The following is a 21,135-nucleotide window of genomic DNA, read 5'->3' on the forward strand; positions in this document are numbered from 1 at the left end:
TAGTGGATGCCTTGAGGATAGCCAATGTATTCATGTACTGTTACTCATTTTTTCAAGATGTTTCAAAAACATTTTGAAAAAATGTGGAGAACTACATGACTGCTTACTATCTCCAAGGGATCCACTAGGTCGGAATAGGGTAGGTTTGGAAATACCATAAGTAATAAAATGTTAATTATATATATATAAAGTAATAGACATGCACCTAGTGTCATGTACTATTCCTCATTTTTTCAAGATGTTTGAGAAACATCTTAAAAAAATGTGGAAAAATACATGACTGCTTACTATCTCCAAGGGATCCACTAGGTTGGAATAGGGTAGGTTGGGAAAGACCATAACGAATAAAATGTTAATTTTATAACAAAAAACAACAGACATACATAATTTGAATTAGTTAATTAATGAATATTTTAATGTAGAATGGCCGAACCAAATAATGACACAGATGGCGGTTCCAAGAGGGGTAGGAGAGCTTATTACGGTGCCAATATCGAGAAGGAGCTGGCCACCAAAAAAGTTAGCCATTTAAAAGTAGAGTTTGATGCACAAACTGGAAAAGCTATTCAAACGTACGGCAAGTGGTTCAACAATTCCATGACTCGTTATTTGCGTAACACCGTACCCCCAACTACTCTAGCTTGGGAACAAGTAAAACCAGCTGATATCCAAGTTATTCGAAAGAGGCTATCTGTAAGCATTTTTTTTAACTTTTAATAACTCACTATTAAATATTTTGTCTATCTTCATAATATTTTAACAAATTCCAAATTTAATTGTGATTTTAGGACAAATTCATTTATCCACAAGACATTCCATTAATCAATGATGCCATGGTAAGACAAATGTAAAAACATCTGACTGATTGGCGCCACGCCATGAAGAAACAATGGGTAGAGGTTGGAGGAGAGGTGGACAACGAGAGAGCAAAGTCAAAACCTTTTGGGTCGATTACTTCTTCTGATTGGGCAATTCTATGCGATTTTTGGGTTTCTGATTCTCAGCAGGTATGCCATAGATTTTACATTAATTTTTAATTATAAAATTACAATCTAGATTAATGAGTACTATTTTCTGTTTGAAGCATATATCGAAGAAAAATAAAGAAGCTCGAGCAAAAATGACCATACCAGTAGGACACGGTTCCAAATCCATCGTTGCCCATGTTTATGATCACGTAAATTATAATAACCTATATCCTTACATTTACGAAAATATTATAAAGGTCACAATATTTAAATAATTTTCTTTTTTAGATGGACCCATCTACTGGCGAGCTCCCGAGCACGATCGACACATTCGAGCACCTCCACAAGAAGAAGGATAAGTGGATTAGTGATGTAGCGGCGACAAAACATGTAAGTTGCATAACCTTAACTAATTTATGATCATTTAACTTTAAAAAGGTTTAGTAAATAATTAATAAATATTAATTATTAATTGGTTTTTGTCAATTAATAATTATTTATTAAATATTAATTAAATTTTTAACGATTAAATCTTTATAATCTATGTGCCAATATTTTTATGATTAATGATTATGGACTAAGATAAAAAAAAAAGAATGTAACTAATGCTGTCCCCGTATTAGGGAGCTTGTGGGCTAAAGTAAATTTGGTCATGAAAATCCATATCTAAATAAAAAACATGCAATTATAGTTGATGTATATGTTTAGAGACGTAAATTCCCCATTAATGGAATAAACTGCACTTACTATATATATCAACAACATCTTCATGATTTTAATTTAGATATGGATTTTCATGATCAAATTTACTTTAGCCCACTTGCTCCCTGATACAGGAACAAAATTAATTACATTCTTTTTCAATCACTGGTCTGCAGTCATTAATGATAGGATGTTGGCAGATAGATAATAAAGTTATATTTTATATGTTGTTATATTAAAAATTTATAAGTTAGATTTTCAAATAATGTTATATTGGAATCCGAGGTACATGCTTTTTATTGTGCAGACTGAGATGACCAAGCATCGAGAATCGAAGATTACGGCCCCTGTATCATCTGCTGCTTCTTGTGTCGGCGATAATGTCGACGGTCAGTTCCCGCCTGATATGGATATTGTCACGGATGTCCTTGGACCTTGCTCGCGTTATAAGAAAGGGTTTGGGGGGTTGCCTAGGTTGAAGACAATTGGCGCAAAGAGGGCAGCATCTTCGTCAACTTCTCAAATGTTCGGGCAATTACCACCTGAAGTGGACACCATTTTGCAGCAAACTCGGGACATTATGCTAGAAAATCATAACCTAAAGAAGTATACAACTAAACTTGAGAGTCGTCAATGGCGTCAAGATGTCCTGCTCAGTACTTTGTTGAAGCAGGTTTGTGAATTTGCTCCTGGTTTTATTGTTGACTTACCAGAACAGAATCCAGACGAGGACGATGATGCTGACGGGGGCGGGGATGATGAGGAGGGTAGTACTCATTTCTAGAACTTTTTATTTATTTATTTAAAGTTTAATTTATTAGACATTTAATTTACTAGACTACTTTTAAATTTTCATGTTTAGTGAAAACAATTAATATTAATAGTTGTAATTTTTTTATTTATTTATACAATTTTAATTTTAATTTTATTTCTAATTAAATGATATTACTAAAAATCTAAATAATTATTAATATATTAAAATCAAAATTTATTAATTAATATTAATATATTGAAAATAAAATTAGTAATATAATCAAAAAAATTATTTAAAAAATACTTTTACCAGCGCAAAATTACGTCGGCAAAAGTCTCAACCCACACTGCATATACACACCTTTCCCGGCGCAAAAACGCCCCACTAAAAGACACATCTTTTACCGGCGCAATTTTCCACCACTAAAAGAGTCATCTTTTGCCGGCGCATTTTTGCGCCTCTAAAAGTGTTTTCCACAACAATGTGACAAAAAAATTTCCCGGCGCATCCTTTTTTTTCCTGGCGCATTTTTTCGTCGCCAAAAGATACCATTGTCGGCGCATTACTTTTGCCGATGCAAATTTGCGTCGGCAAAACCCATAGGGCTTTTGCCGGCGCAAAACCTTACTTTTTCTTTTTGTAGTGTACCAAGAAGAAGCTTACCGAAAAGAAACCTTAAGTTCAAAGAACTTAAATACCTAACCAAGAATTTAAAACAATGAGTTAGGATCTGAATGAAAACTAAGAAAATTAAATAAAACTAAAGAATTAAACTGAAATGAACTTAAGAATAGGAATACCTTTGGATGTACTAGAACCGGACTACACCTCGATATTGAAAACAAACTCTATATCTCACTTCCCAAGTGTTTATAAAGCTTAAGATGATAAAGCTTTTATCCCAACCCAAGTGTTTATCACTCTAAAGTAAACCTAGCAGCTTGAAGGCTCTGAACACAGCTTGAAGAATGAGAAAAATGGCTGGGCACTAGGTCTTATTTATAGAGTTCAAGGAGTGAAACTACCTCCTTTTATCTTGAATAATATAATGAATATTAATTGAAAAATATTTGAATATTCGTTCAACAGATTCTTAAGACTCGGTCAAAACGTTCAGAGGCTAGTCAAGAGGTTAAGGCTATTTTTTTAAAATTGAAAAACCACGCTTTCAAAATAAATAGGTGGGGCCGATATATCGCCCCCTATAGGTGATATATCGCCTCTCCCAGTATTCCCGAGGCTGGTTCGATCGTTCGTGCAAAGTCGACATGTTTTTCGTATCTCCCGTGTGACGATATATCGCCCCTATAGCTGCGATATATCAACCTACGCTGAAATATTAGACACGTAATTGCACTTTTTCAGCTCAATTTGAATTGGATAAACAACTTTGACTGAGTCATAATACGGTTTTAAAGCTGCTGGCAGGTGCTAGAGTTTTTAAATATATCTTTGATAAAACTATTCATTAAAAATACTTAATTCCTTAATAAACATGCACACAACAAGTGTCATGATCTTATTAGTTCTATCTAAACCTTATAGTATAGTAAATGACATTTTTATAATCAGCTATATTAATCAACCCTTATGTTATAATTAATATTCTTAAACAATAGGTTAAACTTATAAAATCTATTGGTGTTGCTACGAGTGTTCAACTAAGTCCCGGTTTGAACCAAAATCCACAATAACTATCATACTATAACTACTACTAGCTACTACTTACTACTACTACTAGTATCTAACTAGCTAAGTAAAATTCAGGGACTCTACAGTGGTACATGCTCCCATATGTTGTACTCTTGGTAGGCGATATCATCCGTTGACTGGCCCTGCTCCAAAAGGTTGTAGGCTCGAAGCTTATCTTCATGAAGAAGGTAAGACAGGGAGCACCTACCATATGGCAGATGGAGTAGAACTTCCTTGTGCTCCTTCATTGCGTGCGTTGGGGTAGAACAATGGTAATTGGCTGAAGAGTCAAATACACAATAATTATTTCGTTCCTAAACGTTAGAGGAGCATGAAAGGAAAGGGGGTCATATACTCAAAAATCTTCTTCTCTGTGGGATAGCTCGACAAGTAATAGAAGCCATCCCCTCCCCGAGCTCGGAAGGGGTAGCTTTTCAAGCAAAAGAGATACATGATCTCCCTCGCCGAAGGTCTTTCCCACTTTAGTTCATGGTATAGTGACCTCATGGCTAACAAGACCCTGTAAGAGTTGGTCTGGAGTTGAAAGGGCGCGAGCCTGACAAAATCTAGATAGTCCTTAAAATAGTACTTCAAGGGCAGTAGGGCCCCTGCCTTCATGTGCTCGCGACTCCAGGCCGCGAGTTTAAGCTTATTGTTAGGGCGACCATCGCCCGGAGCGAAGCAGCTTCGATCGTTGGAGGTAGAAGTTCGACACCTCAGCGAGCCCGATAATCCAAGACCATGTGAATGTATTTATTGTTGTAAAATCCCTATGTTTAAGGGATATGATGTAATTAGTTATCCCATCCCACATTCTATGGGATATTATCATACACGTAGAAAATAATGCATTAAGTGGCATTATATCATTTGATTCACAGAATATTTTCCCGATATATGTGGGAATGAATTCTGAAACATTCTATATAAATAGAGAAGAAAACCCTATTTGTAAAAGACCAAAATCTTGAGATTTGGAGAGAAAAATCTAGGCAACTATTCTTTGAAAGTTTCCAGGAAACTCCAAAGAACTAATAATATAGACTCGTGGACTAGGCAGACTTTTAACTTCTGAACCACGTAAAAAGATCATGTTTTCATCTTCTTATTTCATTTCCTCTGATATATTCTTGTTTAATTGCTCTCCTTTTTAAGTTGACGAAAAACGGCGTCAACATAAATAATAAATTATTTTAAGAAAAATTATTAATTTTTTTATTAAATAATATTATCTAATATTAACTAGTATTAAATTATTTGAATATAGAAATTGATAATTTTATTTAATAAAAGTTTTAAAATTAATAATGATTAATTAAATAAATAATAAATTATTTTAAGAAAAATTATTAATTTGTTTATTAAATAACATTATCTAATATTAACTATTATTAAATTATTTGAATATAGAAATTGATAATTTTATTTAATAAAAGTTTTTAAAATTAATAATGATTAATTAAATAAATAATAAATTATTTTGAAAAAATTATTAATTTTTTTATTAAATAACATTATCTAATAAAACATCATAAAATAACATAAGATATTATAATATTGCATAAGATTTCAAAAATGATGACAAATTTTTTTTTGTTATCCATTCCTATATTCACATTACTAAAACTAAGAGACTCTTATGACACTTTAGATGGCGATCGACAAGACTTGGAAAACATTGAGAAATCGTGCTTGTCAAGGATATTGGAATGGTCTACAATCTTTTTTGATGATGGCCTTGGAACATAAGGATTCTGATGGAATAATTAGGTGTCCGTGTGTCAAATGCGTAAATAATAGGCTTGAAATTTTACCTGTTGTCGAAGCACACATATTCGATAGGGGTTTTTATCAAGGTTATGAGAGGTAATTTATCATGGGGAAGCGGAACTAGGTGTTGTTGATGAGGTGGTTGATGAGGATGGAGTTGATGAGATGATTCCCATAGTGGGGGACTTCCTCTTACCGACAACTGAGCAAGTAGACAATAATTAGGGCGATAGTCATTATTATGACGAGTTGTTTGAGGAGATTGAAGCTCAGTTGTATCCTGGTTGTGATTGGATTTGTTCTCTTAACTTTTTAGCTAAGCTATTACATTTGAAAGTTAGAGGGAAGATCCCTAACAACATATTTGATGAATTATTGAAGTTGTTAAAGCTTTCCTTTCTATCCCTGCAGGATCTCAGATGTCACACCCTAGGCATCGTGACATTGGGGATTCATCGCAGCAGCAACAACCGCAGCAGAGATATGGTCAATTTGTGAGTTCGTCGCAGCATTAGAGGTATAGTCAATGTGAGAGTTTATTGCATCAGTCTCCCTCGGTACTACCACACACTCGAAAATTTGGATCATCTTCGCAGTAGTATCCACAAACTTATTGCCCTTCACCACCAGCACCACAATTTGCTTCACCACCATTGCCACGCCCTAACATTGGTGAAGATATTGACCTGAATGTTAATGAATATTTCTCGCCTGGTTGGCTCGATCCAAACAATAATAATTAGTTTACGTTTTTCAATTAAATTAAGATAATTGATATTTTATGATTAGTTTATATGAAATTAAATTAAGACAATTGATATGTTTATTATGTTAATTTTATGATTAGTTTATATGTAATTTTGTTTGATGAATATTAATTGTGTTATTAATAATTAATTTTAATTTATGTTAAATTTTATTATCTTTAAATAAGTTTTATATGTATATTTATTATTAAATAAAATCAAATTGTTACACACAGATTTCGAGAATGAGAATTTTGATCTTGAAACTCAGGTTCGTAAGGCATATGCTCGAGATTAGCAGTCGTCATGTGACCCGCAAGTCAGGGACAATCTCGCTAAGGCAGCAAGTGGAAACCTCGAATTAGTGAGCTCGGAAACTACGTAGTCTCAGAGGTGCTCCAAGGTTATAAGTTAGGCTCGCAACTCATAGTAGCAATGGTTCAGCACTTGTATAAACTTCTTGATTCATTTCCTACCCTCAGACAAGACGGTTCGAGCTCGAGAGTTGTAAGCTTAAAGAAGATGGTTTCGTCAATAATCACTTGATGGGAGCATAGGTGAACCAAGATAATGAGCTCGTAGTAGGCAAACGGTCTCGAAGGCACGTGAATCTAGCGTCCAAGCTCGTCGGCTTTGTGTGAACATATTTATTGTTATAAATTCCCTATGTGTTAAGGGATCTGATGTAATTTTTTATTAAATCCCACATATTATGGGATATTACCGCGTACGTGACAACTGTATGCATATAATGGAATAATTTTATTTGATTTGTAGAATAACTTCCCGAAATATGTGGGAAGCGATTCAGAAAATCCCTCTATAAATAGAGTGGGATAATTCATTTGTATGGATCGAAACATAGATATTGGTAAAAACTCTGTACAATTGCTTCCAGAAAGCTATCAGAGAATTTCAAAGAGTTAATAACATAGACTCGTGGACTAGGCAGATTTTAACTGCTGAACCATGTAAAAAATCATGTCTATATTTTCTGTTTCCTCTGGTATATTTTGTTTAATTGCTCATCTTCTTTAAGTTGACAAAAAATGGCGTCAATAGTTTGGTGGTTTCATTGAGAGATATTAAACAAGACGTGAGCCTGTTTAGTCAGAGAGCCTCTCAAATCATCAATGGCCGCAGCAAGTAACCCCAATACAGGTGAGCGACCAATGCCCAATATACCTGAAGAGGAAATTCCTCATGCTGAGTGTTGACGCCGTTTTTCGTCAACAGATAAAAGAAGAGAGCACGTAAACAATTAAAGACAATGGCCAAAAGAAACAAACAAATCAAACACACGGTTTTTTACGTGGTTCAGCAGTTAAATCTGCCTAGTCCACGAGTCTCTGTTATTAATCTCAAGATTGTCTCTGAACAATTCTTTAGCATGAATTCTCCAGAGTTTTCTCTCAAGAATCAGAATTTCGATCCTTTACAATGGTGCATCACTTCTCTATTTATAGAGAAGGATGCAGAATACTATCCCACATATTTTGGGTAGTTACTCTTTTGTGAATAAAAATAAATGGCTTTAAATGCCAATAATCAGATATAAAAGGAAACGTCCCCCAAAGATCAGGAAACGCATAACTGACTAAAATAATATCCCACAATTCTTGGGGATTTACATCAATAAATGAGGATTACATCTCATAGTTACAATACTTGTAGATATTCAAGGTGGTCATATCGTATCTCCAAGGCTTCAGCATCTCAGGTTTCATGTCATTGTGCGAGCCACTGACATCTCCCGAGCTAACATTGCTTTCGAGATAGTACATCGAGCTCAATATCCCTGCTCCGAAGTTGTTCCCGAAGATGAGGGGCTCTCAGGGCTATCTTTCGAGATCGAGATCATTTCGAGGTCAGTACATTCGAGGTCATGTATCATACTTTGCAGGCTCGATTTACAATCGTAGAGCATACCCTAACCCTCACGAGACCATTTAATGCGAACTCAGCTTTCGAGGTCATATTTACTATGGCTCGAAATCTGGGTATAACACTGAGGATTACCCATGATGGCCTGGAAAGCAGCCCATGGTCGATCCAGATCCTGAAGAAAGGAGTGATTCATCCAACTCTCGAGGGCCGCCTGCCCCCAGGCCTGACAAGGATATGTATTACAATCCTGAAAGGTATGTTCCAATTGTGGAACTTGAAAATCACAAACTACGCAAACAATTGGCAAAAGCAACGAAACACAATGAAGAGTTAGCCAGACTGGCTGCTGGCACCCAGGCCCCTCGTCGGAGGCATAGGGAACGTCCCTGTGGGAGCATGGCCGCCAGGAGGGCAGAGGAGGTGCCACCACCAACATCCTAGCCTATTCAGTCGAGGCCCCGGAGGAGTAACCGGGCTGCAAATAATCGAGCCCCCTCAGTGGCTCGGAACCCAAATCCTGATGCTACACAAAAGAGCCTGACCAGGCCAATTCGGGACCATCTAGGCCCAATAATGGGAGACAATCTCCCATAAGACACCCATCATCACCAATAAGGCACCCCTCGCCATTCCAGGAAGTTCCACGACCTACACATCGAGATTAAAATTGACGGGCTAGGCATGGACAGGGGAGTGACAGAGAAACTGCCCGAGATCGTAGGGTTCCTCAGCCTACAGGAAGCCAAATGTCATGATCACAAACTGCTGGGACAGGGAGGCCAGCAGGGGTCCCACCTCGTAATAATCGAGCTACGAGCTATGTAAGTGAAAGCTCAGATTACACTAGGCCATGGTGGTCAAGTGGCCGCATATGTACACATCGCCACCTAAGCTCTCCACTCAAGGTTGGTTGAGCTTTTCTTTCCCTTTACTTGTACCACATAGCACCCATGAGCCAAGGCTCAGTAAGAAAACTCATTACTGCATGTATACAATATCAGATGATGATGATGATGATGATGATAATCATACAAAGCTTATAGCCCTAAATAGATGAGTGAATATCACTTCAAGATTCTAGTAACCATGCTGGGGCTTGTAGCCCTAATCAGATGATATCGAGATTCTGATAATAAAGCTAGGGCGTGTAGCCCTAATCAGATGAGTGACTGATGAGCAAGTCACTAACTTAAACCAGATGAGTAACTGATGAGTAAGTCACTAACTTAAACCAGATGAGTGATTAATGAGTAAGTCACTAACTTAAACCAGATGAGTGACTGATGAGTAAGTCACTAACTTAAACAAAATGAGTGAGTCACTAAATTGAACCAAATGAGTGACTGATGAGTGAGTCACTAACTTGGGCTTTGCACCCTTAGCCATGTGATGATGCAGTCATCTGGGCCTTCTGGCCTTGGCTCTAAGTAACTAGCCTTTAGGCTAGACAAGCGCTTTTGTTTTCATCAAACTTAAGGTCGGTCAAGCATTTCATGCTCATGACAATAATGCTTATGTCGATTAGATCTAATCATTTCGACTTGCGTTAAACACACTAATACTGTTCTAATACCATACGACCAATGCTAAGTACTACTGCCCTACTTGACTAACAAGTCACAGCTTCACAGTCAATACTGACACCATTGTCGATTCTGACTAATGAGTCAGTGCCATTCACAAGTAAGCAAGATTTTCTAAGCATTTGATATGCAATCAATGTCCACATATAGAGCACTCAACATGCTTCATTAATAACCATGCATGTCACATATGGGGTGCAGTTTTCTTACCTTTGGTTCTAGGGAGAAACAAGTTAAAAGAGCGACCCTTGACAAAGATCGGTCCTTTGATTCCTTAGCGGTCACCTATTCATAACTAAATATAACTTCCATCAATGAAAATAAGCAATGAAAGGTTCTTGACCTAAACCTCACTCTCGGGACCTCAAATCGTACCCAAACGGTTAGTAGATTCGATCCTGAGCCTTAGGAATTGAAACCCCAAGCCAAAAACCCTCAAAAGTGCCCAAAAAAGGAATCAAGAAAGACAGGGTAGCACTGTGTCGCTTCCCCCTAGCGCCATAGCGCTACAGACAGGGAAGTTTGCCCTGGCTAGCATTGTAGCGCCCTCATTTGGGCGTTGTAGCTTTGCCCTGGTTTTCCCTCAAATTTCTCCACTTTCAACCTTCAAGAATTTATCCCAAACTCCCAAATGAAGCCAAATATTCACTCTACAAGTCCGAGGCATCATAACCCAATCAATCATAGCCAAAAAACTCCCATCAATTCTCAACTATCAAATCTAGAATTCAAGCTGAAAACCAAATGAAATTTGAGCAAAAACCCAGAGTTTCAATGGCTAGAAACTTACCTCAAGCTCAGTATGGAACCTCTTCAATGGTGGAACACAACCCTAGACCCTCAAGGTTCACTTCCTTAGCTTGCTTCCTTAAATGAAGCTAAAAAATTCAAAGAGAAATGGAGAAGAAAAAGTATCGGGAGAAGAAGGAAACTATGCTCAACTTTTGCAAGGTTTCTACAACGTTCAATGGTTTATATCTATCCTTAGGTGAAAAGACCATATTTCCCCTAGACTTGAATAAAACCCTAACAGCCACCAAGGGCAAAATTGTCTTTTACTGCCTATCTCGTTAATCATAATTAACGCCCTCCAATTCCTGTTATTCCCAATATTCTCAAATGCTAATAAATCATATCCCACTACCCTTTAATGTTTGATAATGTTCTAATCATCAAATTACCCCGAGATTCACCCCGAGCCCCGAAATCAACCCCGTTATGACCAAACCGCTCACTTGCATTCAAAGATCGTCTCATGCCGAATGGCTCGAACAAATCAACATTGTAATGTGGCCTCATCACTAGTTCACCAACATGCATCAAAATATACAATTATTCCCTCAACGGGCCAAATTACCAAAATGCCCTTATAATGAAATGTGGACCCACATGCATGCATTTATCATCATATAATAATAACATTCACATAATCATTTAATGGCATAATAAATTAATTATAGCCCTCCCGGCCTACTAATCTGACCATTAAAACTCATTAGGGATTTTGGGGCATTACACTTAACTTTTGGGTTCCCGAGCCAAAAATCTTCAAACAACATATATCTTAAATTTGAGTTGTGACCTAGGCCCTTAAGGGCCGCGACACGCTAAATTCAGAGGCAAAATGTCTCTCTGATGAGGGACACGGGCCACAACGCTCCAAACCTTGGGCTGCAGCGCGCCTGGGCAGGTAGAGGCTTCCAGCCTCTTCGACACACACGGGTTGCGGCGCCTGAAGAACAGGGTCGCAACTCTAGCTTCCAAACCCAAAAAACCACCATTTTTCCTACATTTTCTTCGAGCCTAAACCCCAATTCTCATAATTCAAACATCAATTAAACTCATAATTGAAAATGGATTCCTTATTCACATACCCTAGACAACACAACAAGCCCATAAACAACCCCATATACCCAGAAAACATCCATGATCATACTTTAAAACCCATCCTCATGCAAGCTTATATTTTTAGGAGAATTCAACAACCAAATCAATAAAATAAGTTAGATTAACCCTTACCTCTATGGTATCTCCTCTCCTGAATTGTTTCCCTTAAGCACAGCAAGCAAGATCCCTCAACTCTTCAGCCTAAGACTCCCAAATTCCTTCAAAATTCTTAAACACCAAAGAGTGAGAGTGGGAACCGACTTTGTGAGAGAAAGAGTGAGAGTTTAGTTTATAAGACAGGGGGTTTTGTTTGTGATTGTTGAAAATTTCCATCTCCTGGAGCATGGTAGCTTCGCTCATGGGAGCACGGGGCTCGGCACCTTAGCGAGCCTGATAATCCCATACCATGAAAGGCTAAGATATCAGTTATTTGGCCTAATGACATAATCGAGCTCCAATAATGCTCGGCCTCGAAAAATTCCCTCCTCGGCTGTGAGGTAGAGGGTTCCCCCATCAGTGAAAACAGCAGATCACTTGGCTTGAAGGTGACTGTCACTTTAAGTGAAGGGTCGAGGGGAATCGGTCTAGGCTCGGTATCCAGATTTGGATGAAGGGCGACTCTTAGTCTTTTCCTTTTCCCTTCTTCGACCTCGTCTATCTGACGTTGGAAGTGATCTTGAGTGTCCTCTTGCTCACGCCTCAGTTTGTGTTCCCAAAGTAGACGTTGATTCCGAGTGAAAGGAGATTTCGGGCTCGGCATTACTGGCGAATAGGGAATTGCGAACTTTGACCCCCACCACTTTCCTGAATTTTGCGGCATCTAACAGGAAAGTAAAAGGGTGAGGGCCAAGCAAGCACTACAAAAAATTTGATATACAATGACTCCCTACAATGTCTTACACCATTGGTCTAAGACATTAAAACTTATCAGGGGTTTTAAATGTCTAATGGTGGAAGACATTGAAAGTTTATATTAATAGCTACAACTGGAAGACATTAAAAATGGTGGAAGATGTTGGAAATATGTTGGGGAAGTGGTCATGGGTACATCCAACGTCTCCCACTAGGAGACGTGCCACGTGTCCCACGTCTCCCAGTGGGAGACGTTGGATGTCCCCTGCCCATTTAAACCAAATTTCCTTCTTCTTCCTCTCTCATTCGAACCATTATACACAGATTGCAAACCAGAGAGCAAAACCGAGAAGGAAGGGGGCTGTGTTTTTTAGGGTTTTAAAGGTAAGTTTTTTTAATTTTCTTGCTTTTTAGTTAATTATTTGGTAAAAAAAAATCATAGGTTTAGTATTAGGATGAGTAATATACATGAGTTTGTGTTAATTTTTTATTTTTATGCATTATTTTATATACATTGTAGGATTAGTTTTTCATGGAAGTTTTTTTTTTTATATATATTTATGTCTTTTTAGTTTTTTTTTTTTTAATTTAACCTATCACATTGTATAGATTTCATTAGAGTATATTTGTTCATGATTTTTTTAAATTTTTATAATTTTTTATTTTGAAATTTAGATATATTTTTTTATATATATTTAAACTTTTTATTTTGTAAATTGTAACTATTTTGTTATTAATATAGTTATGTTAAAATACATTTATTAAATAATTTATAAAATATAAATATATGAAATTTTTTATGTTTTTATTGATTATTAAGTTTTTAGGTTATGAAATTTTTTATTGATTTGTTGTTTAGGTTATAATTAGTGGCGCATTGGGTTTTTTTTATTTGTTTACCAATATCATTTACTATTATTAGATATTTAGTGATATTTGTTTAGTAATGTTTAACATAATTAATTAATTTAATTTCATAGGTTGTGATTTTGGTGGTGAGATTTTAGAGAGTATTTTGCATCAAAATTCCTATATCAATCACACATTTGAGGTAATTAAGTTTCTAAAATTACAATAATACGTTATATATTGCTAGATATTTAGTGATATTTTATTTATTATTTATTAATTTAATTTTATTGGTTTGTGGATTTAATAGCGAATTTGATTACTAAATGAAGTTATTTTGCTAGCTTTTGGATTATTAATTGCAAGAGGTACATATATACTCTCTTACTTCTACTTTTAATATTATTAAACAAATGTTAGAGGAGTTTGAATATCTTAAATATTCATCCATAGTGAAGTAGGTTCTGAGATTAAAATTGTGTGTTGCGATGATAATGGAAGGTTGAGAACTTGTGTGTTTTAGTGAAGCAGGTTCTGAGAAATTTGGTTGTGTGCTGCGGAGCTATAAGGAAGAAACTTATTGTATGCTATTTGAATTGTTTGTTTTGCTATTCACATGCAAATGGTTAGCTTACTATTATAGGGGAAATGCTGCCCGATTTTATCTAGGATAATAAATAATTAGTTTAATATAGACATCCTATAAGGAAGAAACTTATTGTATGTTTTTTGAATTGTTTGTTTTGTTATTCACATGCAGATGGTTAGGTCACTATTATAGGGGAAATGCTGCCTGATTTTAACTAGGATAATAAACAATTAGTTTTATATAGACATACAAATTTATCACGTGCTTATTTAGTGTTGTTTCTTTTATTTTCCATAGACATAGGAGAATTTTTGGATAAAAAGTGTATGTCAGCGAATAGGTTATCTGCGGAATATAGGAACGGGGTCGATTTGTTCTTAAGGTTTTGTTCGGAAATGTGAAAGACCCAAATTTTACTTATTGTCCATGTCTTAAGTGTGGAAATGTTAAAAAGATTAATGAACACTTATATTTCAATGGGATGGACAAGAGTTACACAATTTGATATTACCATGGGGAGATAGCTCCGATTGCTCCAACTCTGCCAAGCAGACCAAAAGGAGTGAGGACGAATATAGTGGAGGAGAACTGGGATCCATTAGATTAAATGATTGACGACGCACATTATGGATCAGGAGTAGACCCAAATAAGTTTGAGACACTCCTTAATGATGCCGAGAAACCAATTTACCCTGGTTGTACAAGATTTACAAAATTATCTGCGCTTCTTAGGTTGTACAATCTAAAAGCTAAACATGGCTTGTAGAGTCCAAGAGCTTTACTTAGCTAAGTTAGATAGTAGTATAATAGTAATAATAGTATTATCTTTATGACTGTGGATTTTTGGTTCAGACCGAGATTTATTTGGACACTCATAGTAGTACTTGTAGATTTTCTAAGTTTAACCTATATTTTAGGAATATTAATTTTAACCTAAGGTTTGATTAATATGACTGATATTGAGGATAATATTTATTATACTATAAGGTTTAGATAAGAACCAATTAGATAATAGCACATGTTATGTATGGGTTTATTAATGATTAAGTATTTTGAGGATTTAATTTATTAAGGTTAAAATTTGAATACTCTAAGGTCAGTCAGCAGCTTTGAAAACGTTAGAGGGCTTAGTCAAGGCTGTTTACTCAATTTAAATTAAGCTAAAAATGTGTAATTTCGTGTTTAAATAATCAGCGTATGCCGATATATCGCAGCTATAGGGGGCGATATATCGCAGCACGAAGATACGAAAAACACGAAACGTTGCACGATTGCCTCGCGCATACTGGCCCAGACGATATATAGCCTACAGGGGGCGATATATCGCCCCTCTCAGCATATTTTGAAAGTTTTCAAAAATGTTCTCCATTCAAACCTTCAACCTCTTGATGAGTCTAGCATCTGTTTGAACGAGTCTTCAGCCTCAGCTGAACCATAATTTAAATTATTTTCACTTTCATCCATTTTCTTCAATATACTCACCATATATTACAAATGGTTTTTAGGAGTGTTCCAAGGTCCCTAATCAGCTCTCATATCCCGGTTATTTTGGTAAGGAAAATAGGATAGGATTTATGTGTTATATGCTTTTATATGTTATCTTATGATTTTATGTTATGCAATATGTTATGATAAGTATGATTGTAGACTTGGGCATATGACCTATATAACTAACAAGCCCCAAATAGATTATGGGCATATGACTTGCTTAGTTTAAGGGACCCCAAGTAATAATGGCCATTATAGTATGTATGTGACATAAGTGTTATGGTATGTTTTTATGTTGCATTATGAATTTTTATGTATATGGCTATATGTTAGATTTTTCCTTGCTGGGCATTAGGCTCATTCCTTTTATGTTTATATGTGCAGGAAAATAGCTATAGTGGCGGGAAAGGTTCGTGGATGCTTGGGGAATGTGTATTGAAGCGGAATGGATTCAAGGAGTCGAGAGTTTCGATTTCGAGGATGAAGTCTTTGTTTTATGGTTTATGTGTATTTTTCCGCACCTATTTATGTAATCTCCTTTTTCTTACAATTAAGTTATGTTTTCCTTTTTAAAACAATGGAATCCCATATCTTGCTTTGATTTTATGTAAGTTTAACATTTGTTTTTACAAGTTTTAATAAAGTTATGATCTTTTCACTTGTAAGTTTTGTTAAAGATTAGTGTCTATGTATAGTTTTCGTTAATGGTCCAAGGTCTAGAGTAGTTGGGTCATTACATGGCTGGAGTGATAAAAGCATTACTGATTTATTTAGTTTTTTGAAGGAGTTATTTCTTGAAGATAATGAAATTCCAATTTCATTTTATGAGGCCACATTATTCAATTTAATTATTATTATAGGATATCATCGCTAACCAATTAGAGCGTCACACCTCTTGTATTGTTAGACAACTTAAAATACTAAATAACATCACTATACTATAATAGTAATTTTCTCTATTTCACCGTATAATTATAATTTTTTTAATCAAATTAATTTATCAGGTAAATATCTCTATACATAACTTGTGAATGATGCAAGAAATATTATGACTTCACTGCATATAAAATCTTCCATTCCAATATGTTTATACTTTTGACATATGTCGAAAATATATAATATATATTTATAAAACCAAGCGTCAATTTGTTTTACAAGATTAAAATTATTAGAAGGTCTCAACACAAATTATATAGATAAATGCTGTAGATAAGTTGTCTCCCTCGACTCCGGGAAACGTCGTCCTTATCAGGCGACTGTTTAGCTAGCCTGGGTCGACTTTTTGAAGCCAATCTCCACCATTTTCATCGTTCCTGAAGGTCCCTGCACTGGTTTTTTTCTCAGCTTTTTGGTGGTCGTGAGTCCCTCAGTCTGCTTTTTAGGTTGAAATCAGTAGCTTCATTTTTTTTTTAATGGCTGTAGCTTCTTATTTTTATTTTTTAAAAAAAAATTATATATGCTGCACCCCACCACATAACAATGTGGTCTACTATTAGAACCAATGAGCTTTCAAAATTTATGGGTGCATGTCCAAGAAGTCTCTCGACAATAATATACTGCTCATTTGAGTGCTATGTCTAGCTAACTACGAATCTCCCACATCTCGACAATAGATGAGACGTATTCTTCTATATATACATGTGTAAAGGGAAGAAACTAAGTACAACATACTCTTTCCCAATCCAAGGAAAGCACTAATTAATCTCCATGGAGATCCAACTACCCTCTTTCCCAATCCTCTTGATCTCCTTCCTCTTTTTGTTTATGGTGCTTACCAAACTACTGAAAACAACAAAAACCAGCTCATTAAACCTTCCCCCAGGACCATGGAAATTACCCCTTGTAGGAAACATACCCCACCTTCTTGGCTCTTCACTACTCCATCATAAACTCAGAGACTTAGCCAAGAAACATGGGCCCCCGATGTACCTAAGAGTTGGAGCAGTTCCCACCATAATAGCTTCATCTGCAGACTATGCCAAAGAGATCATGAGAACCCATGACAACGTTTTCGCATCTAGGCCACAGATTCTTTATTCCCAGATCATACTATATGATTACTCAAGCATTGGTTTTGCTCCATATGGTGAATATTGGAGGCAAGTGAGGAAGATGTTTGTGCATGAGATTTTCAGCCCAGCAAGACTTGAGTCCCTTTTCAAGCCTATTAGAAAAGAAGGGTTACTTAGTTTTGTCGAATGGATTGGTTTGAATGATGGGTTGGCTATCAATCTCACTGACAAGGTCAATTTGGCGTTGTGTAGCATCTTTTCTAGGGTTACTTGTGGTCAGTCAAAGGTGGATGATGAAGAGATCTTGTCTGTGTTGATGGGGACTATGGAGGTGTCATTAGGATTTGAGCTTGCAGATTATTTTCCCTCAGTGAGTTTGTTTGGCCATATTAGTCGATCTAAGCCAAAACTCATGAAGCTGCGAGAAAGGTCATCGAGGATATTTGATAAAGTCATTCAAGAACACCAAGAGAAAAAGCTAACGGAGTTAAGTGCTGGTAAGCGTGGCGATGAGGAAGAAGATATGATTGATGTTCTTCTCAAGCATTACAACAATGGTGACCGTGGATATTCCTTGACGTTGGACAATCTTAAAGCACTAATTTGGGTAAGTTACTTGTTTATTTCAAATCTCAGTTCGAAAAGTTATTTTAGAATTAACTTTATTATTAAATGCATTAACTGTTTATTCGTTGATAAATATATATATATCTCTTCTCTATATATCAATAATTTTTTGTTTTAATTTTTTTTTATAACTTTAACCTAATATTCTTATATTTAACAAAATATTCTTATATTTAACTATAAATTATAAAACATAACTTAAACTTAAATAAATAATTAATTAAACAAATTAAAATAAGATATTTTTTAGATTTCTTATACATATATATATATCATGTAGTCATGCAAATATATATATATATATATTGACGACATTGTGCTTAGATATTATATATAGAGAAATTATTGATATAAATATTTATATATATTATAGAATTATAATTCTTCTATTATATATATTTTTTATTAAAATTATAAACAATGTTTATAATGTTGAAACTAAGCAAACGTGCAATGCATGTTACTTCTACCTAGTATATATATTATATACAAGCAACACGCAATTCACGTTTGCTTAGTTTTATTTATATAATTTATTAATTATATTTATTAAATTTGAATCGTTATCATATAAATATTTCAAATAAATAAATAATATTATATATAAAAGAATATCATAAATATATTAAATGAAAAATTAAACCAAAATACTATTTTTTTTAAATATATATAATATGATAATTTTTTTAAACATAAATAATAAGCTTTTAATAAAAGATAAGATTATGTATTATATTATTATTATTATTATATTTTATAATATTAAAATTTATATCGATATAAGTATTAAATATTTAGTCTTGTATTAAATATTATTATAATATATATAATATTTTATAATAATATTTAAATTCATATTAATATAATTAGTAAAAAATTAGGATTATATATTATTATCATAATATTATTTAAATTTATATTAATATAGTTATTAAATATTTACTTTTGTATTATATATTATTATAATAATGATATTTTATAATAAATTTAAATTTATATTAATATAATTATTATATATGTAGTCTTATATTAAATATTATTATAATAATGATGTTTTATAATATTTAAATTTATATAATATAATTTATAAATATTTATTTTTAAATTAATTTTAAAAGTTAATTCCGTAATATTTAACAAAATAGTTAAATCCAATCACTTTTTTTATCCGGACAATTATTATATAAAAGATCGTGCCATTATTGTCTAGTAGTGTACAGTCTTGTCTTTTCAAACTTTCCAAAAGTTAATATATATGTAAATATTTGGTGTTGCCTCTAGTGTTGAAAAATTAATCAATTTCATAGTTACACTGCTATATATTAGAATATAATATTTTTTAAATCCGTTAATTATAAATAAGATATAAATTCTACATATATTATTGTAATGATTTATAAATTTCTTAATTTTCCAAACTAAAAAGAAAATTGTCTTTATTACCTAATAATAATTATTTGAAAATTATAATAATATATTATGTTATATCTTAAAAGTTGTAAGATAATTTGAAATATTTATATATGTAAGATTTAATTCTATAAATAATAATACAGAAGGTTTTAATGTATAATAATCTTTCAGGGCATCTATAGTGCTGGAATTGAGACTTCATCCACAACAATCGAATGGGCAATGTCTGAAATGATGAAGAATGCAACGATAATGAAAAAAGCACAAGATGAGATTAGAGAAGTCTTTAGCAAGAAAGGGTCATCCATTGATGAAACAAGGCTTAGTGAAATGACATACTTGAAATCAATTGTTAAAGAAACCATGAGATTACACCCTTCTCTTCCTTTGTTAGTTCCAAGAGAAAGTCAACATGGGTGTGAAATTAATGGGTTTCAGATACCTACCAAAACCAGAGCCATAGTTAATGTATGGGCAATTGCAAGAGATCCTAAGTATTGGACTGAGCCTGAGAGTTTTATACCAGAAAGGTGGCTAAGTAGCTCAATTGACTCAAAGGGTAACCATTTTGAGTATCTTCCATTCGGTGCTGGGAGGAGAATATGTCCAGGTTTATCAATTGGTCTCGTGAATGTGGAGTTTACTCTTGCATTGTTGCTATACCATTTCAATTGGAAACTCCCAAATGGAATGAAACATGAAGATATTGACATGACTGAGTCGTTTGGTGCAACACTGAAAAGAAAAAATCGTCTAAACTTGATTCCTTTTGCTTATATATCATGAATGTTTTACTAGTTTGATTGTGTTGGTTTTTTATTATTGTTAAATATTTTCTTGCTATTTCTTAGTATATCACCTGTTTAATTAGTAGCAATTGAAAAAGTAGCAATTATCACTACAAAAAATAAGGCCTATACCGAGAACAAATGTCATCGGTATAAGCCTAAATGTTCTCGGTAGAGCTTATACCGAGAATATGTCGTCGGCAGTAAGTCCTCGGTACAGCCGCATTGGTAGAGGTAAACTTTTACCGACGACAATCAACATGTTATCGGTATAGGTTGTACCGAGGACAATGTCATCGGTATAGAGTGCAAAATGTCCTCGGCACAACCAACCCAAATTTGTCATATTAATTGGATATACAGAGGACAATGTCCTCGGTATAGACTAAACCAGAATTTTTTTTATATTTGTAATGTTTATTCACTTATTTATTTAATTATTTAATTTGAATTAAATATAAAACAATAGAATAAAATTAAAACACTTATATTAAACATATAAATAAAAACATAAGAGTATGTTTGCTG

General features: G+C 34.4%; 1 protein-coding gene across 1 annotated transcript; it reads left to right on the forward strand.

Moving 5' to 3' along the window:
* Positions 1 to 17,343: 17,343 nt before the first annotated feature.
* LOC133783204 (cytochrome P450 71D9-like) lies at positions 17,344 to 20,616 on the forward strand. The gene is made up of 2 exons (XM_062222754.1): positions 17,344 to 18,386; positions 19,991 to 20,616. Exons 1-2 carry the CDS (start codon positions 17,475 to 17,477, stop codon positions 20,603 to 20,605), a joined length of 1,527 nt encoding a protein of 508 aa, XP_062078738.1. The 5' UTR covers positions 17,344 to 17,474; the 3' UTR covers positions 20,606 to 20,616.
* The last annotated feature ends 519 nt before the right edge of the window (positions 20,617 to 21,135 follow it).

The sequence above is a fragment of the Humulus lupulus genome, chromosome 6 (assembly GCF_963169125.1).
Source record: "Humulus lupulus chromosome 6, drHumLupu1.1, whole genome shotgun sequence".
In the NCBI taxonomy this organism is placed as follows: Eukaryota; Viridiplantae; Streptophyta; class Magnoliopsida; order Rosales; family Cannabaceae; genus Humulus; species Humulus lupulus.

Bases quoted from the DNA above. Each gene is read 5' to 3' on its own strand.
- LOC133783204 (XM_062222754.1), top strand. From the start codon at position 17,475: ATGGAGATCCAACTACCCTCTTTCCCAATCCTCTTGATCTCCTTCCTC. The intron at 18,387-19,990 runs GTAAGTTACTTG...ATAATCTTTCAG, and splicing joins ATCTTAAAGCACTAATTTGG to GGCATCTATAGTGCTGGAAT.